At 42.7% G+C, this 21945-nt stretch overlaps 1 protein-coding gene and 1 long non-coding RNA gene across 3 annotated transcripts in view; both read right to left on the bottom strand.

Annotated features, from left to right (window-relative positions):
- Positions 1-21945, bottom strand: part of NIBAN1 (niban apoptosis regulator 1) — a 116485-nt gene that overhangs the window by 40340 nt on the left and 54200 nt on the right. For both annotated transcript variants that reach the window (XM_036442847.2, XM_036442848.2), the window contains one exon: positions 18605-18772. In XM_036442847.2, the coding sequence (XP_036298740.1) occupies positions 18605-18772 (168 nt within the window). The remainder of the gene's footprint in view (positions 1-18604; positions 18773-21945) is intronic.
- On the bottom strand, positions 10138-10675 carry LOC118721653. The gene is made up of 2 exons (XR_004988792.2): positions 10514-10675; positions 10138-10273 (listed from the first exon to the last, which is right to left on the bottom strand). It is a non-coding gene; the product is annotated as an uncharacterized LOC118721653 (long non-coding RNA).

Genomic DNA, 21945 nt, shown 5'->3' with positions numbered 1-21945 from the left:
CAAAGTCATGGTGTCTCCCAGACCTTTCTTTTTCTTTTTCTTTTTCTTTTTCTTTTCTTTCTTTTTTTGCAGTTTGGTTTTATTTATTTATTTAGTTAGTTAGTTAGTTTTTATTTTATTGTTTAAGGTATTACAAATAGTGGTACATATGTCTTTCTCTCTTTTTTCCCCCCACTGACCTTCCCCCGGCTTCTTCTATTCCCTTCCCCTGCTCCTTCATTTCAAGCTGAGTAACACATATATCTCTAACAGTCTTTACAGTTTTTATTTTTTATCCTGTCCTCATCCAGCAGCATTTGATTCTGTTTTATTTTTTATTTTTTATTTTTAGTTAGTTAGTTTTTGATATCTCTGATAACACTCTACAACTCCACATTTCTTATATTTTCAGTGGGCCATAGTTCTCCTTACTTAATCCCGTGCATGTTTACAATAACTTTCTTTTATACTGCCGCCTGCCCTCACCCATCGCCCCCAGCCCTCTTGGGCTCCCTCAGTCTAGTCTACTATTTTCCCATAGCACTTCTTGCCATGTATCGTATTACATAATTTGCTTATTTGTGATGTTTCTGGTTTATTTTCTGACTCCATCATGGGTCTATAATTAGAACACAAATGTCACAAGAACAGGGATTTTGTTTTGTTCATTGCTGGGTCCTGAGTGCCTAAAAGCCTACAAATATTTATTGAGTATATGCTCAATAAACATTTGTCTCCCTCCTCTCTGGTTTTGGGTACGTCACCTGAGAATGGCAGCGAGGCAGCTCCTCTGTTGAGTGTCTGCCCCTTTGTGGTCAGTGTGCATTATAGCTACTAGCTGGTTGACTGGTCACTTAAGTTTTTATATATATAGATATCCTGATTTTATATTTAAAAATATTGTGTCTACATGCCACCTGGAAAAAAACTGACCCAACTTTCATTTTTTAAAATCCTATTGACATGGGTTTAGCTTTAATCTCCATTTTATCTCCAATGCTTATCATAATGACATCATGAAATACAGTAGGGCTCTACAAATATTTAATGAAAAACTAATTCTGGTAAACTTGGAAAAATTTGGCCAAGGACAACTGAAGGGGAAAAACAACAAATACAGAATATTCACAACAAGGATGAACATTTAAAAGCGAGGGGAGCCCGGCCAGGGTGGCTCAGTGGTTGCACATCGATCCATGAACCGGAAGGTCATGGTTCAATTCTGAGTCAGGACACATGCCAGGGCTGTGAGCTCGATCGTATTGTGGGGTGTGCAGGAGGCAGCAAATCAACGATTCTCTCTCATCATTGATGTTTCTACCTATCTCTCTCCCTTCCTCTCTGAAATCAATTAACAATATTTTTAAAAATATATTTTATTGATTTTTTCACAAAAAGGAAGGGAGAGGGATAGAGAGTTAGAAACATCGATGAGAGAGAGAATCATCGATCAGCTGCCTCCTGCACACCTCCCACTGGGGATGTGCCCACAACCAAAGTACGTGCCCTTGACCAGAATCGAACCTGGGACCTTTCAGTCTTCAGGCTGACGCTGTATCCACTGAGCCAAACCGGTTTCAGCTAAAAAATGTTTTTTTAAAAATAAAAATAAAAATAAAAATAAAAATAAAAATAAAAGCTAAGGAAACATGATAATTAATTGATACAGAACTGAAAAAAAAAGTTATATTTTAACCAGAATTATTGTTCTCATGGCCAATCTCTACCATATATTCGCTCACTCACCAAACAGTGGTTGAATATATTCTATGTGTGAGTCACTGTGGGGCATGTTCCCATACAAGGGAATAAGATTTGGTTCATGGCATGACGTTCCTTGTGGGAAGCAATGGTCAATCCACCACCTGTTTACTATTGTATCTCCAGCACCCCCAAACAACCACAAGGCAGATGCTCAGTTTGGTAAAAGCTTGGTCAAAAGATACATAATTAGCCATGGTATAATAAAGAATGTGATACATGCTACCCGAGAAAGCACAAGCTTATGGGAGTTCAGAAGAGGCGGGTCTTGCTGGTTTGGAATGAGGACATCTTCCTGGAACAGGGAGCTAAGCCGACAGGGTAGGCTGGGTTACCGGAGGAGGCAGGTGTTCAAGGCCAAAGGGAGAACATGACCCAGAGGCAAAGCACACAGGGCACACATGGCCTGTCCTCATCCAGCAGCATTTCCTGTTTTAAAATAGCCAAGCTCTGACATTTCAAACCGACCTGCAGACACAGTGTCTCACTGATTGTGTGCAGACATGTAGTTGTGTGGCTGTGAGGCCTTCAGACAGAGTGCAAGCCAGGGGGCTCTGGAGCTCGAGGGGCCTAGCGTCCCTCTGACTGTGAGCCGGATGCTGTTCCGTGAGACGCCGTGACCCGGAGCCTGGGCCCACTTGGTTCTCTGCGGCTGGTAGTGACATTCCTTCCTCTCCACTCCGTGTCCGCACCGCAGGCTGGAGCTTCGTACGGGCGGTGAAAACGCACATTACGACATGTAGACTATCAGTGAGAGTCTGGTCCTTCACTGAACAGAACGTGCGATATGCTAATAATATTTTCTAAAATACTTTATAAATTAATGAGATTGCAATTAGAATCCTAGCGGGCACTAGGGAATAATTAACTACCATGAATGTAAACTTACAAATAAGAACAGATGGTTTAAAATAGTAAAAAAAAGAAAAAAAGAAAAAAGATTATATGAATGAATTATATGGGGATTTTGTCTTATCAGATATAAGACCTTACAACAAAAATTTACTAAAATAGAATCAACATGGGAATAAGTAGATCAATGAAAAAGAAAAGAGAATGCGTGGACAACCTCGAGATAACATATTAGATATTATATGTAAATTTAAATAGCAAAGACAGTAGCTTAATTCAACAGGGAAGGTTATAATAAATAAGTGGTGCTGGCTTCATTGCTTATTTTTTTAAAAAGGTAAATTTTAGGCCACTGACATATGTATATAGGCATGAGTTCCATGCAGACTAGAGTTAAATATTAAAGATAAAACAATATAAACACTGCAAGGAAAATAAAGGAAATTACAAAAAATGATCCAGGAGCAGGGAAATCTTAACAAACGCAAGAAATCCAGAGGCCTTTAAAAAAAATATGACCAAAAATAAAAATAAATATAAATAAATAATAAAATTTTTTAAAAAATGACCACATATGACTATATACAAATGAGAGATCTCTGCATGGCAAAATATATAATAACTAATGACAATATAATTAGTTGGTAATAACAGACAAATAATGAATTTGAGAAAAAAGTGGGGTTTTTTTGCTTTGTGTTTTGTGTGTGTGTGTGTGTGTGTGTGTGTGTATTAATCCTTATCAAGAGTGGAAGGGAGGGGGAAAGACTCTGAGAGAGAAACATCAATGTGAGAGAGACACATCGTTGCCTCTTGTATGTGCCTCAGCTGGGCTGGTGCTCTAACTACTGAGCAAACCAGCGAGGGCAAGAAAAATGCTTCTAGTGAAGAAAAAGGCGTTAATATCTAAATTGTCACAGAGTTCTTATAAGAACAAACGAATGCATAAATGAAAATTGGCAAAGAGCATTGATTCACACAAAATTAAACCCCCGTAGCACTACCTCAGGCCAATCATGTTTCTCACGAGGCTGTGAGGCCATCACCATGGTGCAAACACACTCACGCGCCGTGCATTGCCGGTGAGTCTGCAACGCCCATCACATTGCCGTTGGGTAACTGCTGGCCACTAAGCAGTCATCAGAAGGGAAGGCTGGGTGCCAGTTTCATGACCAGCGTGGTGAGAACACCATTGCTCAACAGGGAACTGAGACCTGGAACCAGGAAGGGGGCAGCTGAGCAGGGTGGGTGGGAGGCAGTCAGCTTTCACCCTTGCCACCCTTTCCCGTCCCAGCTTTTCAGATAATATTCACTCAGCACCCATGTATGTGCCCCTGCACAGCAGAGCCAGAGGAAATGGGAACCAAGGCCAGAACTTCAGGACAGAAGTAAGGGGAGTGGATGGGTCAGTACAAGGACTGTAGACGACACAGAGAGAGGGAAAATAAGAAAAGACTGGAAGAATAGGCCCTCTCATAACTAGGAGAAAAGAAACCCAAGAACTGTGGGGTTGGGTGGGGTTGGAATTAACACTATAGGATTACTATAGGTAAAGCAGTGAGGAGGAAGCTATGCACTGGTGGCATTTAGAGGTATGCAAAGCTGTAGGCGGTTGGAGGTGAGCATGGGATTTCCATAAGAAGTACACACCTCCACCCCCTAATATAGATGTCACTGAGGAAAGGAGGTCAATACCAGACCATGCCAAAGCACATATTGGAAAACCACCTGCAGACCTGCCCTGGGTGCTGCCTGTCTGTCCTTAAGTGCTCCCCCTGCTGGGGTAACAGCAGCCACAGCACTATGGTGGGAAGTGACCAGCCAACTGTGTAGGTCATGGTTCGATTCCTGGTCAGGACACATGCCCAGGTTGTGGGCTCAGTCCCCAGGGTGGAGCATGCAGGAGGCAGGCAATCAATGATTCCTTCTCATCATTGATGGTTCTACCTCTCTTTACCTCTCCCTTCCTCTCTGAAATCAATAAAAACATCTTTTAAAAATAATAATAAAGAAATATTAGCAAAAACAGTTCATTTAAGTAAGCCATAATGCAACAAACTTTCCTTTGCCTAGCCAGTCTCCATAGTCAGAAATCTGATTGGTAAGTTTGATTTTTCACAAACCATCCAAAAATTAAGCCAAAATTTCCATTTTTGTATCAAGAAGAAAAGCCTAAACAGAAATGATGGGCAATTATGAGGAGCACGAGAAAACGCTGCAAAGTTGATGTACCTTTGGAGGAATGGAAAATAAGCAAATAACTCCATGTATAGTTGAGAAAGAAAGCAGAATCTTTCAAGGAAATTGCCTTTGCTGTCAAATGGACTCTTCTTCTAATTCACCTGGATATTAACTATCCATATCATTTCCAGATGCTCCTTCAATCTGTGACCTCCTCTCTATTACCCTTCATTCAATCACAGCAATACAATAAAATGAGTGCATGCTTATTATACCACAGGCCTCCTGACAGGGCTGAGATGCAATAGTGGGTGGGCATTGGCCCTGCCTCTAAGAGTTGCTAGTTTTAGGAGTTAGATGAGTAAGCAGTCAATGACAATATAATGTGGTTAGTACTGTGATGGAAGTAAGAACAGGGAGGAAAGGTGGATAAATGGACAGATAGAAAGAAGGGAACCAGAGAAGCTTTCATCTAGTCCTAGAAGAAAAGCTTCTAGATTAAGGAAGGCTTTCCAAGGTTAATCATGTATAACAAGACCCTCAGAAAAATCAAACTAAGGAGCTCGACTGAGCTACTGGCCCAGAATTTACTTCTAAGGCACAAAGAAGCAAAAGGAAGTGAAAATAGTGTAATTCTAGGATGTGTTCTTTGGAGGAAACTTAAGAAGACAAGAAATATAATCCCAAGATTATAATGTGTGATAATCCATTGAACCCCAATTATTAGCTCCCTCTTATACAATAATATTTCTATTTCAAGTCTGCTCCCTTCTCTCCAGTTATTAAATTCACATTTCTAGGATCATAGTAATTAGACCACAAATGACTTAGATTTCTGACCTGCTAAAAGACAAATGATATCAATAGAATAGTACCGTGTTCATTTAAAACGGCCAAATATGAAACTAGAAATCAGAAGAGAAACTAGAGATTCAAAATCAATGAGATTTAGAACTTTCAGACAATCTTAAGAAGCTTTTGTTTGCAAGTTACTTAGAGAAGAACTATTGGAAGTTCTGCATTTGTTTCAGCCAGGCAGAATTCAATATTTCTCTTCCCTCCTGTTAGTGCTCACTCATCAGTACACGTGTGGGGAAATTGGTTCAATTCAAAGTCAAAAACTGCATATGATGGACTGTATGTGCATAAAAGATATGAAGGGCACACCTGTGTTAATGCTAGGGCATCACTAAGGCCCAGAGGAAGCTGGGGGTGTAGCTCCCACCACTCACAACACAACACACATGCACGCACACAGACACACACCATACGCATATTGAAAGTGGCCCAGTTGAACGGTCTGGTTGCAAAACTGTGTGGTTTGTGACTAGGGCACCTAATGCCAGGAAGTGCAGATCACTCAATGTATGTCAGAAGTACTAGACAGATGAAACTACTGACATTCTTGGCAAGAATGACTCATGGCTATTGCCACAGGGGTCTATCACTTTGTGGAATGGCTTATGGGTCTCAAAGCATGACAATATCCAATCTGGTGTCTTATAGAAAAAAAGAAAAGGAGAGGGAAGACCTCAGCTATTATCTATCTCCCAGGAGCTGAAGGAGGAAGGGACTTGATGTGTCACAGAGGGTATCAGGCCTGACTCTCATTGTTCCCTAGAACAGCCACTTCAGGTTGGGCAAAAGCCAACTTGAAGTGAGATGGAATAAGAAGAGATGATGTTCCTGGCCTCCTTTCCAGTGCTTTTATGCCACCTCTCCTTGAAAGCCAGGAGAAAATTATTCCAAAGCTGCCAATGGAATGGGTGACCCTTATAACTGAGTCTTGTTTACCAGTAGTGGCTGTACATTTTTAGTTTCTTCCCCTTCACCTAGCATCTAAGACAATGTTCTGCATACGAAAGACACTTAATAGAGGTTCTTTGGGCCCTAGCTAGTTTGGCTCAGTGGATAGAGCGTCAGCCTGTGGACAAAGGGTCCTGGGTTTGATTCTGGCCACGGCCCTGATCAGGGTGCATGCGGGAGGCAACCAAACAATATGTTTGTCTCACATTGATATTTCTCTCTGTCTTTCCTTCTCTCTTCCACTCTCCCTCAAAAATCAATGGGAAAATATCCTTGGGTGAGGATTAACAAAACAAAACAAAAATAAAGTTTTTTTTTTGTTTCATTTTTGCCTACCTTGTCACTTAAAGTGTCATTTATCCATCGCGTATATACACAAAACTAGAAGGAAAATGATTATCACCAATCTAGGCTTTGGGGCAATTCTCTACTTTCTATGGAAAGCTGGGAAAGGAACAGGAAGTACAAATGAAGAGAGGTTTCAGTTCTTTTCTTAGCTTTCTTTTTAATGCATAGACCATGCCCTGCTCTCCAACCGGAGAGGGAACTTGGTAGGGAACAGCTTGGTCTGAAAGAAGATGTCATTGCTCCTCTCCAACTTCCTTCTCTTTTCACCTCCCCTTCTAAGTCCCTTAAAATAGGAAGGTCCTACTAGCAGCCAGATGGTGGTCACTTGAAGTGTAATTTGTGGTCTCCACCAAAAAATCAGGTCAAGTAAGAACTCCCCCTTTCCCTCAACATCCCCCTCCCTTTCCTCAGTAATTGCCAGCACAGGACTCCAATCAGCATTTGAAAATGCCGGATGGAAAAAAAATAATACTACAGGCTATGCACGTAAACGTAAGAAGATGGTAATACATAAGTACCATGCATTTATAATCTCACTTCTGCAGCATACCCCATAAAATTATTCTCAGCTGTATATTTACATAAGTAAAAAAAAAAAAAATCTGACTTTGGAGAGCATTTTTATAGTTCACAATTTACCATGGGAACACCCATCTGGGTGAAGGCACAACTTCATGTTTCACAGCAGAGGGAAAAACTTCACTTCTGTATCTCAAGTGCCACCTGAATATCAACAAATGTGCAGCAGCTGACTTCCCTTCCTGACAGATATTATGAAATTAACTTGGGTGTCAAGTTCAATAAGAAGTGACTAATCTCAAATTATCTGCCCCGAATAAGGAATTGGATCAATTTTTTTTTTTTTTACACAGCAGCTAGTCCAATAATGGGTACACAGTAGGTACTTAATAAGTACTTGCTGATTGAGAGGTCACATGGTACAGTGAGTTCCACAAAGCATGGGCATTGGAGTCTGATGACCTGGGTTGAAAATGTACTAATCACCAGCTGGCTTCCCAGCTACTGTAAGAGGTAAGGGAAAAACCCAGCAAAATAAAGCCCAAATAAAGAGATGACAGACAATTAAAGAAGTAACACCAAAAATCAGCATAATAGAAAACAAATATGCAATAATCTGCAAAGCTCAAGTTTGGTTTTTAGAAAAAGCTTGCAAAATTGACAAACTTCTGGTAAGAATGACCAAGAAAAATAGAGAGTAGCTACCAATAAACAATATTAGAAATAAAGAGGGAACAATTACAGACGCTACAGAGAATAAAAGGGGAATATATGGTTAAAAATAAGAGGATATTATGCAAAACTTTATGTCACTACATTTTAAAATATAAACAAAATAGATTGATTTTTAGAAAACACAGTATTTTTCAATCTTCCCTCAAAAAGAATACCAAGCCAAGATGGTTTTATAGGCAACTCTCCCAAATATCAAAGATACAAGCATTCCATTCCTACATAATCTATTCCAGATTGTTGAAAAGAAAAAAATGAGAAGGGGCACACTCTCTAACTCAGTTTATGAAGCAAGAATAATCTTGATAGCAAAATTTTAAAATGTTATTGCAGCCGAAACAGGTTTGGCTCAGTGGATAGAGTGTCAGCCTGCAGACTGAAAGGTCCCAGGTTTGATTCCTGTCAAGGGCATGTACCTTAGTTGTGGGCACATCCTCAGTCGGAGGTGTGCAGGAGGCAGCTGATCGATGTTTCTCTCTCATCGGTATTTCTAACCCTATCTCTCTCCCTTCCTCTTTGTAAAAAAATCAATAAAATATATATTTTTAAATGTCATTGCAAAATAGAAAAATTACAGGCAAAATACACTCAAATACGAATGGAAACATTCCTTAAATTAGCAAACCAAGTCAAATTAAATTTCCTTAAGCCAGCAACAAATAGACAGTGTTCATAGCAGCATTGTTAGTAATAAATAATGTAAACAACCCGAATGCCTATCAATAGTAAACTGGATATTAGAAATTAATGGTGCATTTCATATAATAGATTATATTCTGCAATGAAAATCAATGAAATACAGCAACAAGGAATAACATGGGTGAATCACTGGAGTGTAATATTGAAAGAGGAAGTCATGAAAGAAGACATGTAATCCAATTCCACAGGATGTCTAAAAACATGCAAAATTGATTACACATGTGTAATACAGCTATAAAAAGAAACACACAAAAAATAAAATGCAAAATCCAGGACGGTGCTCTCTCAAAGGAAAAAAAAGCAATCGGATCAGGGAGGGGCACATAAGAAATAACAGAGGTAAAGGCAATGCTCTATACTTCACAGGAATTCTTTTATAGCTAATCTTTAATTTTAAAAATTCAAAACATCTTGAATAACAAAAGCCAGCTCCTAGCATGGTTCTCTTCCATCTCCCATTCTCTGCATGTGCTCACAGTGTGACAAGGGGAACTGTGGCTCGCCATAGCAAATAGGTGAGAATTTCCTCCTAGCTCCCCTGAAGGTTGACTTTTTTAAAGAAATCCGGAAATAGATGCCCGATAGAGTTATTTCCTAACGTTGATTATTTGACCACATGCTCAAACAGCCATCCCACTTGCTCTGTCATTTCAAGAAGCATGTTTCAATTTTACCACATTCCATCCACAGCTAAGAAAGCTTGAAAGCTATTTAAGCTTTGCAAAGTCCTACAAAATAACATCACTGCATGTCCAGTGATTTTGGAATTTACCCAGTCCAAATAGCACAGACAAAAAAAGAAAATTGCTTGACCTAGCTTCAACTGCCTGTGTAACCTTTTGTATTATTGTTGCAACGTGTCACCCTTAGCTACCATAATAACACAACTTACAGACCTTCCTACCTGGGTAACTACCGGTTCATTGGAAGTGGAGGGGGATGGCAAGACTCAGTTATCATTTCAATGGTGACTAAAATGGTAACTGTGGGACAGGCCACAAGAAGTATTTAGAAATAGTTCCATGACAGCATAGCTTCAGGCAACAAATGACTCTAAGGCTCTCCATGTTCTGGTGGTGATAAATGGTAAATGGCTGAGAGGAAGCAGTTCTATTTATTCCAGTTTCTGACTGACACCTGTTCTTTCCATTCTAACTCAAAATATGTTATTGTTTTCAATTCTTACCTGCGGATATGTTTTTATTGTTGACTTTTTTTTTTTTTTTTTTTTTTTTTTGAGAGAGAGAGAGAGAGAGAGAGAGAGAGAGAGAGAGAGAGAGAGAGAGAAAGACATTGATGTGAGAAACATAGATCAGTTGCCTGCTGTACACGCCCAGACCGGGGATGAAACTTGCAACCTTAGGTATGTGCCCTGACCAGGAATCAAACCTGCCACCTTTTATTTATTTTTAAAAAAAATATATTTTATTGATTTTTACAGAGAAGAAGGGAGAGGGATAGAGAGCTAAAAACATCCATGAGAGAAACATGGATCAGTTGCCTCCTGCACACCCCCTACTGGGGATGTGTCCGCAACCAAGGCACATGCCCCTGACTGGAATTGAACCTGGGACCCTTCAGTCTGCAGGCCAACGCTCTATCCACTGAGCCAAACTGGTTTTGGCAAACCTGCCACCTTTTAGTGTATGGAATGACACTCCAACCAACTGAGCTACCTGCCTAGAGCTCTTAGATTATTTTGAGAGATTAAAATGATTTAAGGAAATCCATAAGTATAAATAATATTGTGTGAGGCTAAGAGCATAGACTAAACTTAAGGAAAAAATGAGGCTAAGAGCATAGACTAAACTTAAGGAAAGAATAAAGCACAGAAAATCCTTTGAAGAATTTTGTTTGGGGCAGTCATATGGCAACTAGAATTAAACAGTGATTTAGCAAGTATTATTGTTTATAATGCATAGAAGTTTTTATGCACTGCAACAAAAGTACACTATAGAATGCCTTTTATAAGTAAAAGCACACAAAGAGATACTTAGAAAAAATTATACTTTTACTTATCTGTGTCCAAACAATATTCATTTGTAGTGAAGTGTTCCAAAGAGTCCAAGCATAGTTAGAATTTTCTAACTCATAGATGTGTCTATAAAAATAAGCACGAGCCCTAGTTTCAGAAGTATGTTTTCATATGTAATAAAATAAAATTCATTGTATATTTTCAGCTACAATTAATAGATGCCCACATCAGACACTGAGTCCCACAAGTAATGAACTTGCTTCACAGATGATGATGATGGGCTGAGAAGATACTGCTCTGAGTAGAGATTCAATTAGTGAAAATAGATTTTTGAGATCTGCTGTTGAGTGCTGAAGAGTACCGAACATTGTGTTCAAATGAACATGCCAGGAAGGATTTGCTCTCATTTGAAGTGCGAGATCCTTTTGTGTTTTAAATTTAATTCAATATTGAACTAAATTGTGCAAGTGTCAAAATTAAATGTAAAAAAAGGCATTTGATTTAACATGGGATTTCTGGGATAAGCGCTCAGGCATATAATCTCAACAGCAACAGATTCCAAAGCTTAATCACTGTTTTAAGACTCACTCTATCACAAGTACTCTGGGATGTCATAATTGTCATGAGAGATTGAACAATCAATCAACTTGTAGTAGAGGCTTGCGGAGTGTCATTTCATAATTGTGTTCTTTTCATCAAAATCCTCTGGGCCCTAGCCAGTTTGGCTCAGTGATAGAGCGTCAGACCATAGACTGAAGGGTCCTGGGTTCAATTCCGGTCAAGGTTCTGGTTGCAGGCTTCATCCCCAGCCTGGTCATGGCACCTGTGGGAGACAACCAGTCAATGTATCTCTCCTTCTACTTGCCACTCGCTCTAAAAATCAATGGAAATATCCTTGAGTGAGGATAAACAACAACAACAACAACAAATCCTCTGGGCTCTTCTTTTTTTCTTTTTCTTTTTTAAATATGCTTTATTGATTTTTCACAGAGAGGAAGAGAGAGGGAGAGAGAGTCAGAAACATTGATGAGAGAGAAACATCCATCAGTTGCCTCTTGCACACCCCCTACTGAGGATGTGCCCGCAACCAAGGTACATGCCCTTGACCGGAATCGAACCCAGGACCTTTCAGTCCACAGGCCGACGCTCTATCCACTGAGCCAAACCGGTTTCAGCTGGGCTCTTCTTTTATACTATTTTTTTTTCCCAACCCATGTGCCTTTATGCTTCCCAGATATTCTACTGTCTCTTCTTCTTCGGTGTTCAAGGTGATGGGGGCACTCACATTGGCTTAGTGGTCATCCTAGCTGTCCTTCAAGCCAGCACAGTGCTGCTGAACAAAACTTTGTGGCTTTCTATCTCCTCTCCAGAATCGCCATTCATCCAGAGGATGGTGGCTTTATAGTATTGACATACCGACAAACCCCTTCACTCACTCATGCCAATGTGTGTATGAAGGAGGCCGAACCACATTTACTTATAACTATCATCTCTAAAACCCTACTTAAATTCTGAAATCAGCTTGGCTTTAGTATTAAGTTACTAAGTCATGAGTGTCTTTGAACCATTTTATGAAACATGAGGTATTGACCAGTAACAGGGAGACACAAAGGATGACACGAGATTTCCCTCGAGGCCCTTGGATAGAGTGAGAGAAATAGGACCAGTAGGCAAGAAAAGGAATCATGTAGGCAGAATGTAGTGAGTATTTGATCAGTGGGGCAGATAATAATAGGTGCTAACGAAGCTCTCCCTATGGCCTTCATGGGAGGGATCAGACTATACAGCTTGTTCTCTTGAAGAAGCAACATAATGTGAATTATGGGTGAGGAGTGGCTGTTCCAAGGTGTATTAAAAGGCCAGAGACGTGCATATAAAACTTCCGTGTGACTTGGGCAGGAGGGGTAGTGCAGCAAAGTTGGGGAACAGGAGGCTTATGCTCGAGAACAATAGGAAGCCAGACACAACCACTCAGTCTCTTTAGAATGGCATATTTCATCTTTTGGACAGTAGCAGTGCCACTGAACGATTTTAACCAAAACCTGTGTTTAAAGATGATTTATTTGTCCCGTGTAGAAGGAGAAGGCAGTAAGTGGCAAAGGGAAGATCAACCAACAGCCTTGTAGCAATGTTTTCTATGGGTCCCAAAGCAGGGCGGTAACAAGGAAATAGAGAAGAGATACTGGCAATTGAGTATGAAGAGAGTGAGTCAGTGTGCCTGAGTCACCGAATTTCACAAGGGCTCTGTTTTCCTATAAATACGTTTCTTAAAGTTTCAATAGTAAATTCCCAGCCCCATGCAGCGAGTGAATAAGTTAGTACTTAACACAAAAGCAACAATCCATTGTACTCAAATGCTTTAATTTTGAATGCAAGCATCTTTAATACGCTGCACCGACATGCATGCCCTGAGCTTTTGCCTGCATGGGCACGTTTGCAAATCTACCTAAGGATGGAGGGTGGACATATCTCAGAGCCTGTCCCAGGCGCCAGGCCCTTGGCCAGTGGCCAGGGACACAGAGATAAAAGACAGCCTGCGCCTTCTTTAAAGTCAGCCAGGTCTTCAAGGACCACAGCCAGGCTGCTGACTTCCCACTTGTGTCTCCACACCAGACTGCGCTCCTGATTTCCAACCCTGCCCGTGCATCTAAGAGACCTTCTCGCCTGGCTGTCCCAGATGTCTTCTTCTCAACATCCGCAATACTGGATATCGACCTCTTTCACGGGGTCTCCACCGCAGAGAATGGCAGAAAGGACAGCTCTTGCTTGGGTTGCCCGCCTCACTCCCCACATTATCTATCCTTAATTTCTGTTAATTCCACTTCCTGGATATCTCTCTAGTCCAGCCACCTTTCGCCATCTCTACTGTCACCTCTTTGGTGCCAGCTACTGCTATCTGGTGCCCGGTAAGGCTTTCTAAGTGGTCTCCTGGCATCCCAGCCTGCAAGCCTCCCACTGACCACACACCAGCCCATGTGACCTTTCTGAAGTGAATGTATGACTGAGTGGCTTATCTGCTTGAAACCCTTTAATGGTTTCCTGCTGCTGTTAGAATAAAGTGCAAATCCCTTAATACGCATTGCAAAGCCCTTTACAGCCTGGACCAGGCCCATCTTCCCATCCTCACTTGGCTTCTCTCTCTGCTCTAAGCCCAGTCCCACAAAACCCTTTCAGCTCTGCTAATGGTCCGTGCTCTCACTCTCTTCCTGGCCCCCATCTATTCTATCCTGCCTGCCAGAAACCCTTTCCCCCTTTCCTGCCAGTGCCCATGCCAAGAAATGAGTACCCTGAGCCGCAAGGACAGATGCACATTACTAATGACCATTTTTCCACATTGCATGTGTTCAACACTCCACATTTGCTAAGAGTTTTTGCTATATCCCTCTAACTACAATGTAGTATAAATACAATATTTTGCAAACAAAATTCTGAAGAATAGGACTGAATGTGGAGCATCAGAACCATCTTGGAATACCGTGCTTTTAGGTTAGTTCCCATTTTGTGGCAGTGGACATTAGATCCTGGCCTTCCCTCACTGGAGACAAGGGATTGCTGAGTAAATCCAAAAGGGCAGGGTCAGCAGGTGCTCTGGGCACATGTCCTGCAGTAAGTTGGCTATTTAGTCCATTGTGTTGGAGAAAATGTTTCTGCTAAAGATTCATTGTGAAGCTTTATTATGGCTGTTCAATGAAGAGGTGCCAAAAGTAAAACACACACACACACACACACACACACACACACACACGCACCTCTGTGCTCTTGGAAGTGTAAACCATCGTGGAGGCAGCTTCCTCTCTTGAAGGAAGGAGCAGAGCCCTCTCTGTCCTTACCTAACTTATGACATTTTGTCCAAGAACAAATAAGCTGTAATCAGGCCCTTTGTCAGGGTTAAATAGGAAATAAACCCAACCCACAAGGAGAAACAAGAGAAGCAGTTCTGGATTTAAAATAAATGGACATGGATACCAAGACCAATTCGAACCCAGAACTCCCAGGGCAAGTGGGCTGGGTTGTGGTGGGACAGACTTCATTGGTGGAACTTACCAAGAAGGCAATGAAATGATCTTCCCTCGACTATCCCTTGAGGGCATCATGCTACAGTGTCAGACAGAGAAATACAACACTGTAAGATCTCACTTATAATTGAGATCTTAAAGACAACACACACACACACACACACACACACACTCACAACCAAACTCATAGAAAGAGAAAACAGATTGGTAACTGCAAAAGCAGGGGGCAGGAGGTGAAGGAAATGAGTGAAAGGGGGTCAAAGGTATAAACTTCCAATTATAAAATGCATTCTGTGGGGTGTAATATACAACAGGTAACCACAGTTGACAATACTGTACTGTATATTAAATGCTGCTAAGAGAGTAGATCCTAAAAGTTCTCATCACAAGACAAAATTGTAAGTATGCGAGGTGATAAACATTAACTAAAATTTTTGTGGTGATCATTCTGTACTATATTCATATATCAAATCATGATGTCATACACTTCAAAGGAATACAATATTATAATTCAACTAGAGGCCTGGTGCACAAATGTGTTGTAAGGGTGGGGTCCCACCAGCCCATCCCAATCGGAGCCCATCAGGCTGGTTGGAGGCAGGATGCTGGCCGGCTGGCCCTGCCCCTAATTGAGGTTGGGGTGGGGGGCGATCAGTATGGGACCAGCTATGGGGAGGGGACAATTTGCATGTTGGCCTTTTATTATACAGGATTACATCTCAATAAAACTGGGGAGAGGGGAAGATCCCTGAGGACTTGTGAGTGGACGGGGCCAGTAGCAGCCCAGCCTCCGCTGCTAGAATATCTCAGACCTAGTACTCAACAGAGGTGCCTGGTGGCCTAAGCCAATGGCGTCAGAGAAGTAGGGGGATAGTGCTGACCCTTGTCACCTGGGGCAGAAGTCAGCAGCCTCCTGAAGGCCCCTCAGGGTGTCAGGCCTGGATCACAGCCCTAATTTGACATCTATTTCTAAACTCTTCTGATAACCCCGAAATGAATAACAGTTACCCAGGAGTCTGCAAAACCTCTCACTGGATTACTCATTGAATAGCAGGTAGGGATGGAAACAAATTTTAAAAAGTGATTCCGGGAAGATGAGTGGTGCTCTGTGCTGTCAAAAACACAGACACAGAGGAGAGAAGGGAAAGACCCATGAGCTCATCGGCACGGGACAGGCAAGGACTGTTCCCTGCAGTGTTTTGATAGTCCCTGGCTCGAATCAGAGCTATGGGAAATTGTGCCAAGTCACATGAAGCCTGCAGAAGGCATCCGTGAGGAAAAGATGTTTCTGGACAGAGGAATGCGACACGGAAGCAGGGCAATGTGACTAGACCTCATTATCTGAGTGCCTTTGAGAGCACGCTGGAGAGCAGAGCTGCGTTTTGAATCAACTCAAACCTACCATAAATGGAGTCTAAAGGCAGGCTGGAGGCTCCCCAGAGAAATTCCTATTATGTCCATGGCAGGGGAATGAAGCAAGTCCCATCTGGCTGGGCCCAGAATATTCTTTGCTTAGGAAAGCTTGTGGCAGTTGCATTTAGAGCCGACTGCATGTCTATACTAGACCAGAGCCCGAACACAGAGGTGTAAACGCCCTGAAACATGAGCAGACAGAGCCAGTGGTGCAGAGCAAGCCTTTGTCTCTAAGGCATCTAAACCACAAGGCGAGATATTAATTAGGTATCATTTTTATAAAATCCCCAACTGATTATGAGACAATATTATGACCAATGTCGCTCAGAGTTGCAATAGCAAAATACAGTGGCATTATCTTTTTCCATTAGTCTATCCATATGCAAGCTAACATTATAAACTGGCAGGTGCTGAAACCGGTTTGGCTCAATGGATAGAGCATCGGCTTGGGAACTGAAAGGTCCCAGGTTCGATTCCGGTCAAAGGCATGTACCTTGGTTGCAGGCACATCTCCAGTAGGGGTGTGCAAGAGGCAGCTGATCAATGACTCTCTCTCATCGATGTTTCTAACTCTCTATCTCTCTCCCTTCCTCTCTGTACAAAATCAATAAAATATATTAAAAACAAAACAAAACAAAAACAAAAAAACTGGCAGGTGATTCCGCCCCTGGCCCCCGTGGGGCTGACATTCTCAGGGAAACCCCAGAATTTTAAAGTAAGCGCATAGTTGGTGGGGAGGGGCGTTCGTGACGTCAGCAATTGGATTTCTGGGCTGGAGGGGCAGGAACCAGTGAGAACAGGTAAGAAGTTTCCCCCCACCCCCAACTGCCTGGTTCCTGCCCCTCCAGCCCAGAAACCAAATTGCTGAGGTCACTAATGTCCCCCCAAATGTGCTTACTTTAAACTTTTTTATTTTTATTTTTATTTTTTATTGATTTTTTACAGAGAGGAAGGGAGAGAGATAGAGAGCCAGAAACATCGATGAGAGAGAAACATCGACCAGCTGCCTCTTGCACACCCCCTACCGGGGATGTGCCTGCAACCAACGTACATGCCTCAGACCGTAATCGAACCTTGGACCGACGCTCTACCACTGAGCCAAGCAGGTTCGGCCCGAATGTGCTTACTGTAAAGCACAATGAAACTGGCCCTCTCTACACTAATAAAAGAGAAAGATGCAAATTGACCTTTGCCACACCCACCAGCCAATCACAAGTATGAAAATTAACTCAACAAAGATGGCAGGTTAATTTGCATACACAGGTGCTGAGCGGCCTGGGATGGGGCAGGACACTTGAGTTGTCGCCATGGCGACGACACAGGCGTTCTGCACCACCCCAGCCACTCTGGGCCTCTGGGCAGCATGGGAAGGCCGAAAGGTGGCTCCAGCCGAAAAGGAGGCTCTGGCTGGAACGAAGGCAGTGCTGGCAGCCAGGGGAAGGAAGGCCCATTCTTGCATGAATCTTCGTGCATTGGCCTCTAGTTAGGAAATAAAGGCCCAGCGGGGTGAGGTGACAGCTCCAGTGTTACCTGCTCAAAATGGCTGACATACTGGGCTCCCTTCTTCACAATGTCATGACCTCTAGCTCCTCTCTACCACATTACCTTTCAGAACTAAGTTATCTTGTGAAGTAGCTGTAACTGGAGGCGTCCTGGAGTCCAGAAAGCCAGTGTTCACATCCATTCAGCGAAAGCATGACGTATTATTGATAGAATGAAAAGTCTTCATTATAGACATGCATTACATCCACACCTTGAGCACAGTGGTCTGAAGCCACACCCCTACAGGTGTGGTCCATGAACCTACGATATCACCATCCCTGGCAGCTTATCAGAAGAATAAAATTTAGAGCCTGCAACACACCCAGTCCATCCGAATAGCTGAGAATGGAGTCCCCAAATCTGCATGTAAGTTCTCTAGGTCGCCAACCAGTGGTCCGTGAGGTCCGAAAGGTTGGCGACCACTGCTCTAGGTGATTCTTATGCATCTTAACGTTTTAAGGAACTACCATTCAGAAATAAAGAAGGGAATAAAAATAAATGTCATGAGGACTAGGATTTTGCCAGGGATAGGGGACATGTTCTTGCTGTCCCTTAGACTTTTAATAATCAGGGAAAAGGAGGAGGATGAATTATATTGGCACAAAGTTGCATGTGCGAAGAAGGCACCTCAAGTGCATGCCTTACAGGTGCCATCAGATACCTGCTCCACATTCTGTCTCACCAAGGCCTCTGGACCGGGCTAAACAGCCAGCATGCTGGCCTTGCTCCCTGTTGCAAGGCCCTTGCTTAGCGTGGGGACACGAGGGCAGGGGTGCCGTACCCTGGTTCAGATGCCGGATGCAGTCACTCAGGAGGGCATGGAACTTCCTCTGCTCGGCGGCCTCGGGGAAGCAGAAGTAGCCGTGCCTGAGGAACGGCTGCCACAGGTACACCGGGAACTCCTTCGGCGGCACCACAAAGGGCGGCGCGCTCTCCTTCTCACTGGACGCTGCAGGAATATCGAAAACACAAAGACGTTTTATACGGTGCATCTTCTATTTAAAATGCTTATTTCAGGCTGTGAAGGGACCTCTCTGGAGGGCAGGCCTCCAGATGGGATGGAAAGGTGGTGAGAGAGGTCTAGGGAGGAGGGACTGAGAGTTCAGGCTCCTCCCACATCTCTCCACCAGCTTCACCTGTCTCAGGCCACCTCCTACCCCACAGGGACAACCAAGGCCATTGGACACAATCTTTCCCAACTTCCTCACATCGACGAAATGCACCCACAGAGCTCCCTCTTCCCGAGTGGTCCTCTGCAAGCTACTCGGTCCAGCTGTGCAGACCGCCCCCTCTCTCCCCTAGGCCCCGTGTCACCAGGTCTGCTCCGTTCCCTGCACTCTCTCCCTCCTCCCTGTCACTTGTCTTCCTGCCATCAACCTCTGTTCTCACCTCAGCCTGGTTCCTGCCCCTCCAGCCCAGAAACCAAATTCCTGAGGTCACTAACGTCCCCCTGACTGCCAGCCTGTGGCTTCTTCTTTATTATCTGTCCTTTGAACATGACCTGAAACATCTTTTGCTGCTAACCCTCCCTTCTTTTGGAAACACTCTCTTCCCATGACATCCAGGAGCCCGTCTCTCCTGGTGTCCTTCATGCTTTTTAAACACTGCTGCTTCTTTGTCACCTTTCCTGGCTCCTCTACACCTTCTCTCCATCCCCCAGTTAAGGGCTGGTGCTTGCTCCCTGCTCTGTACTGTACTGGTTTCCGCTCCGCTCTCAGTCTCCCCGCCCCTCAGGTGCGGTCATCGACTCCATGACTCCGCATATCACCTCTGTGGACCATAGTACCTTTCCTCCTTCCCTTCCGTCACGATTTTCCACCGAAAGTTCTCATTCATCCTTCAAAAGTCCATTCAAAGGCCCCCTGCTCTGGGGGGCCTTTGTTGACACCTCCCTCTGCCACCAGACAGAGTTGGGTGCTCCCTACCTTGTTCTCCCAAAATATTGTACTGATCTGTTTCCATGTCTGGCATCCACACTCAGGGTGAGGGGCACAGTCTCAGATAAGCTTCCTCGCTGATTCCCTCCCCCACCTCAAATCTACACCACTGCCCTGAGGCCCCCAGGAGCTGGAGACTGCATCTGACTTATCTTTGTATCCTCAGCACATGTCACAGTCATGGAACCTAGTGGATGCTGGACTATAGTTTGTTGAATAAATAAATGTTCTACATTGTCCTAGGACATTTTTAAAAAATATATATTTTATTGAGTTTTTATAGAGAGGAAGAGAGAGGAATAGAGAGTTAGAAATATCGATCAGCTGCCTCCTGCACCCCCCTCACTGAGGATGTGCCTGCAACCAAGGTACATGCCCTTGACTGAACCAAACCTTTCAGTCCACAGGCCGATGCTCTACCCACTGAGCCAAATAGGTTTCGGCAATCCTAGGACATTTTAAAAGCCTTAAACAATGGAGACTTTCCCCTCTTCCCTCAAAATCAATTCCAAGAGACTCATATTAAGCCAGTCCACTAAGATCCTGTTAGTCTCTAGCTATCTCTCATTTAACCTTTTACAGCAATTTTCCAGATGCCATTAGTCTGAATTTTTCCCCAAGTTGAGTCACAAGGATATCACAAATGATCTACTGTAGAATGTTCTATTTTTAAAACCCAGAAGGTCACAGATACAATGAAAAAAAAAGTCATTGAAATTTGCCCCAATCTGAAGCCCTGAGCCAAATGGCATTAGTCACACAGGACTGGTGATTTTTATTCCTTTTCATTCCTTCCGATATGATATCAACAATAAATCAATACACACATTGTGTGTTTTGAATGATTTCATTGGAAAGTCCTTTTGGAGAGATTCTGAAGGGTCGTATGTTGATATTCCCATTTCCAACAATAGATCCAGAGCCACAGTGACATATACGTAGACGTTGAAAGAAAATATAATAATATGTATAGTGCACACAAACTGTTGTTTTAGCCTGAATTACCTAATAATAGTTTGTTTAATCTAGGTTTATGGCCCATGTACTAATCTAATAATAGTGCTATTAAAAACACTATGCTAAGCATTCCTCACCAAAAGAACAGTGGAAAAAATAACTATATTTTCTCCATAAACTCTAATGAAATGATTATACCCGTTAATAAGAACCAGCACTCTCTTCAAGAAACAAAGTAATTACTGTGCAGCATGATTTACACAAAGCCAGATGGGATTATTACATTATCCACAGTTCATGAATCTCTATGCAATGCACTACTTGGCCTATATATGCATATTATCCATCACTTTTTCTACATGGAAAGCACAGAATGAATGAGAACCCAAGTGCATTAGAGATGGAAAGATCCTTCAAGATTTCCAAATTCAAGGCCCTGGAGTTGGAGGAACAGTAATCAGAGAGGTTTAGTAACACTAGGGCAGTGGGCGGCAAACTCATTAGTCAACAGGGCGGCAAACCACAGCTCGAGAGCCGCATGGGTCTCGCGAACCGCGGTTTGCTGACCACTGCACTAGGGGAACACCTGTGAAGTGGCACAATTAGAACTACCGTATTTTTCGGACCATAAGACGCACTTTTTTCCCCCCAGAAGTGGGGGGAAAAAGTCCCTGCGTCTTATGGTCCAAATATAGCCTACACATATACTTTAAAAAAACAAGTTTTTTTACTTGCCCGGCTCTGTGTGGTCTCTGTGTGCTTGCCCGGCTCTAAAATGGTTCTAAATGCTGCTGTTTACTTTACAGGGTTGATTACATGTGTTTATGACTGTCATGTTGGGTTTTAATGCACATAAAATATTTTAGGACACTATTTGTTTCAGAATCTTTTTTTCTTCATTTCCCTTCTCTAAAAACTGGTGCGTCTTATGGTCCGGAGTGTCTTATGGTCCGAAAAATACGGTAAATAAAAACCTAGTCTTCCAATTCTCAGTTCAATGCTCTTTCCATGGCAGCCTTCCGCTATTATTTATAAATATGCTAATTAAGTCAATGTCTTTTTTACACCGTAGCTATGAGTGACTGTAACGCTTGTTAAAAACGTTTTGTCAATTTAGGATACTCTATTGCACATCTCCCTCAAATTAGAAAAATAATATTCCCTGACATGCTTACTGAAAGGTGAGGTTGTACATTCCAAAGACTGGGCCTGTCTGCTTTTTGCTGCT

Source organism: Pipistrellus kuhlii, unplaced genomic scaffold (assembly GCF_014108245.1).
Source record: "Pipistrellus kuhlii isolate mPipKuh1 unplaced genomic scaffold, mPipKuh1.p scaffold_m20_p_18, whole genome shotgun sequence".
Classification (NCBI taxonomy): Eukaryota; Metazoa; Chordata; class Mammalia; order Chiroptera; family Vespertilionidae; genus Pipistrellus; species Pipistrellus kuhlii.
The sequence above is the reverse complement of the archived record's forward strand: the minus strand, read 5'-3'. Positions and strand labels throughout refer to the sequence as shown.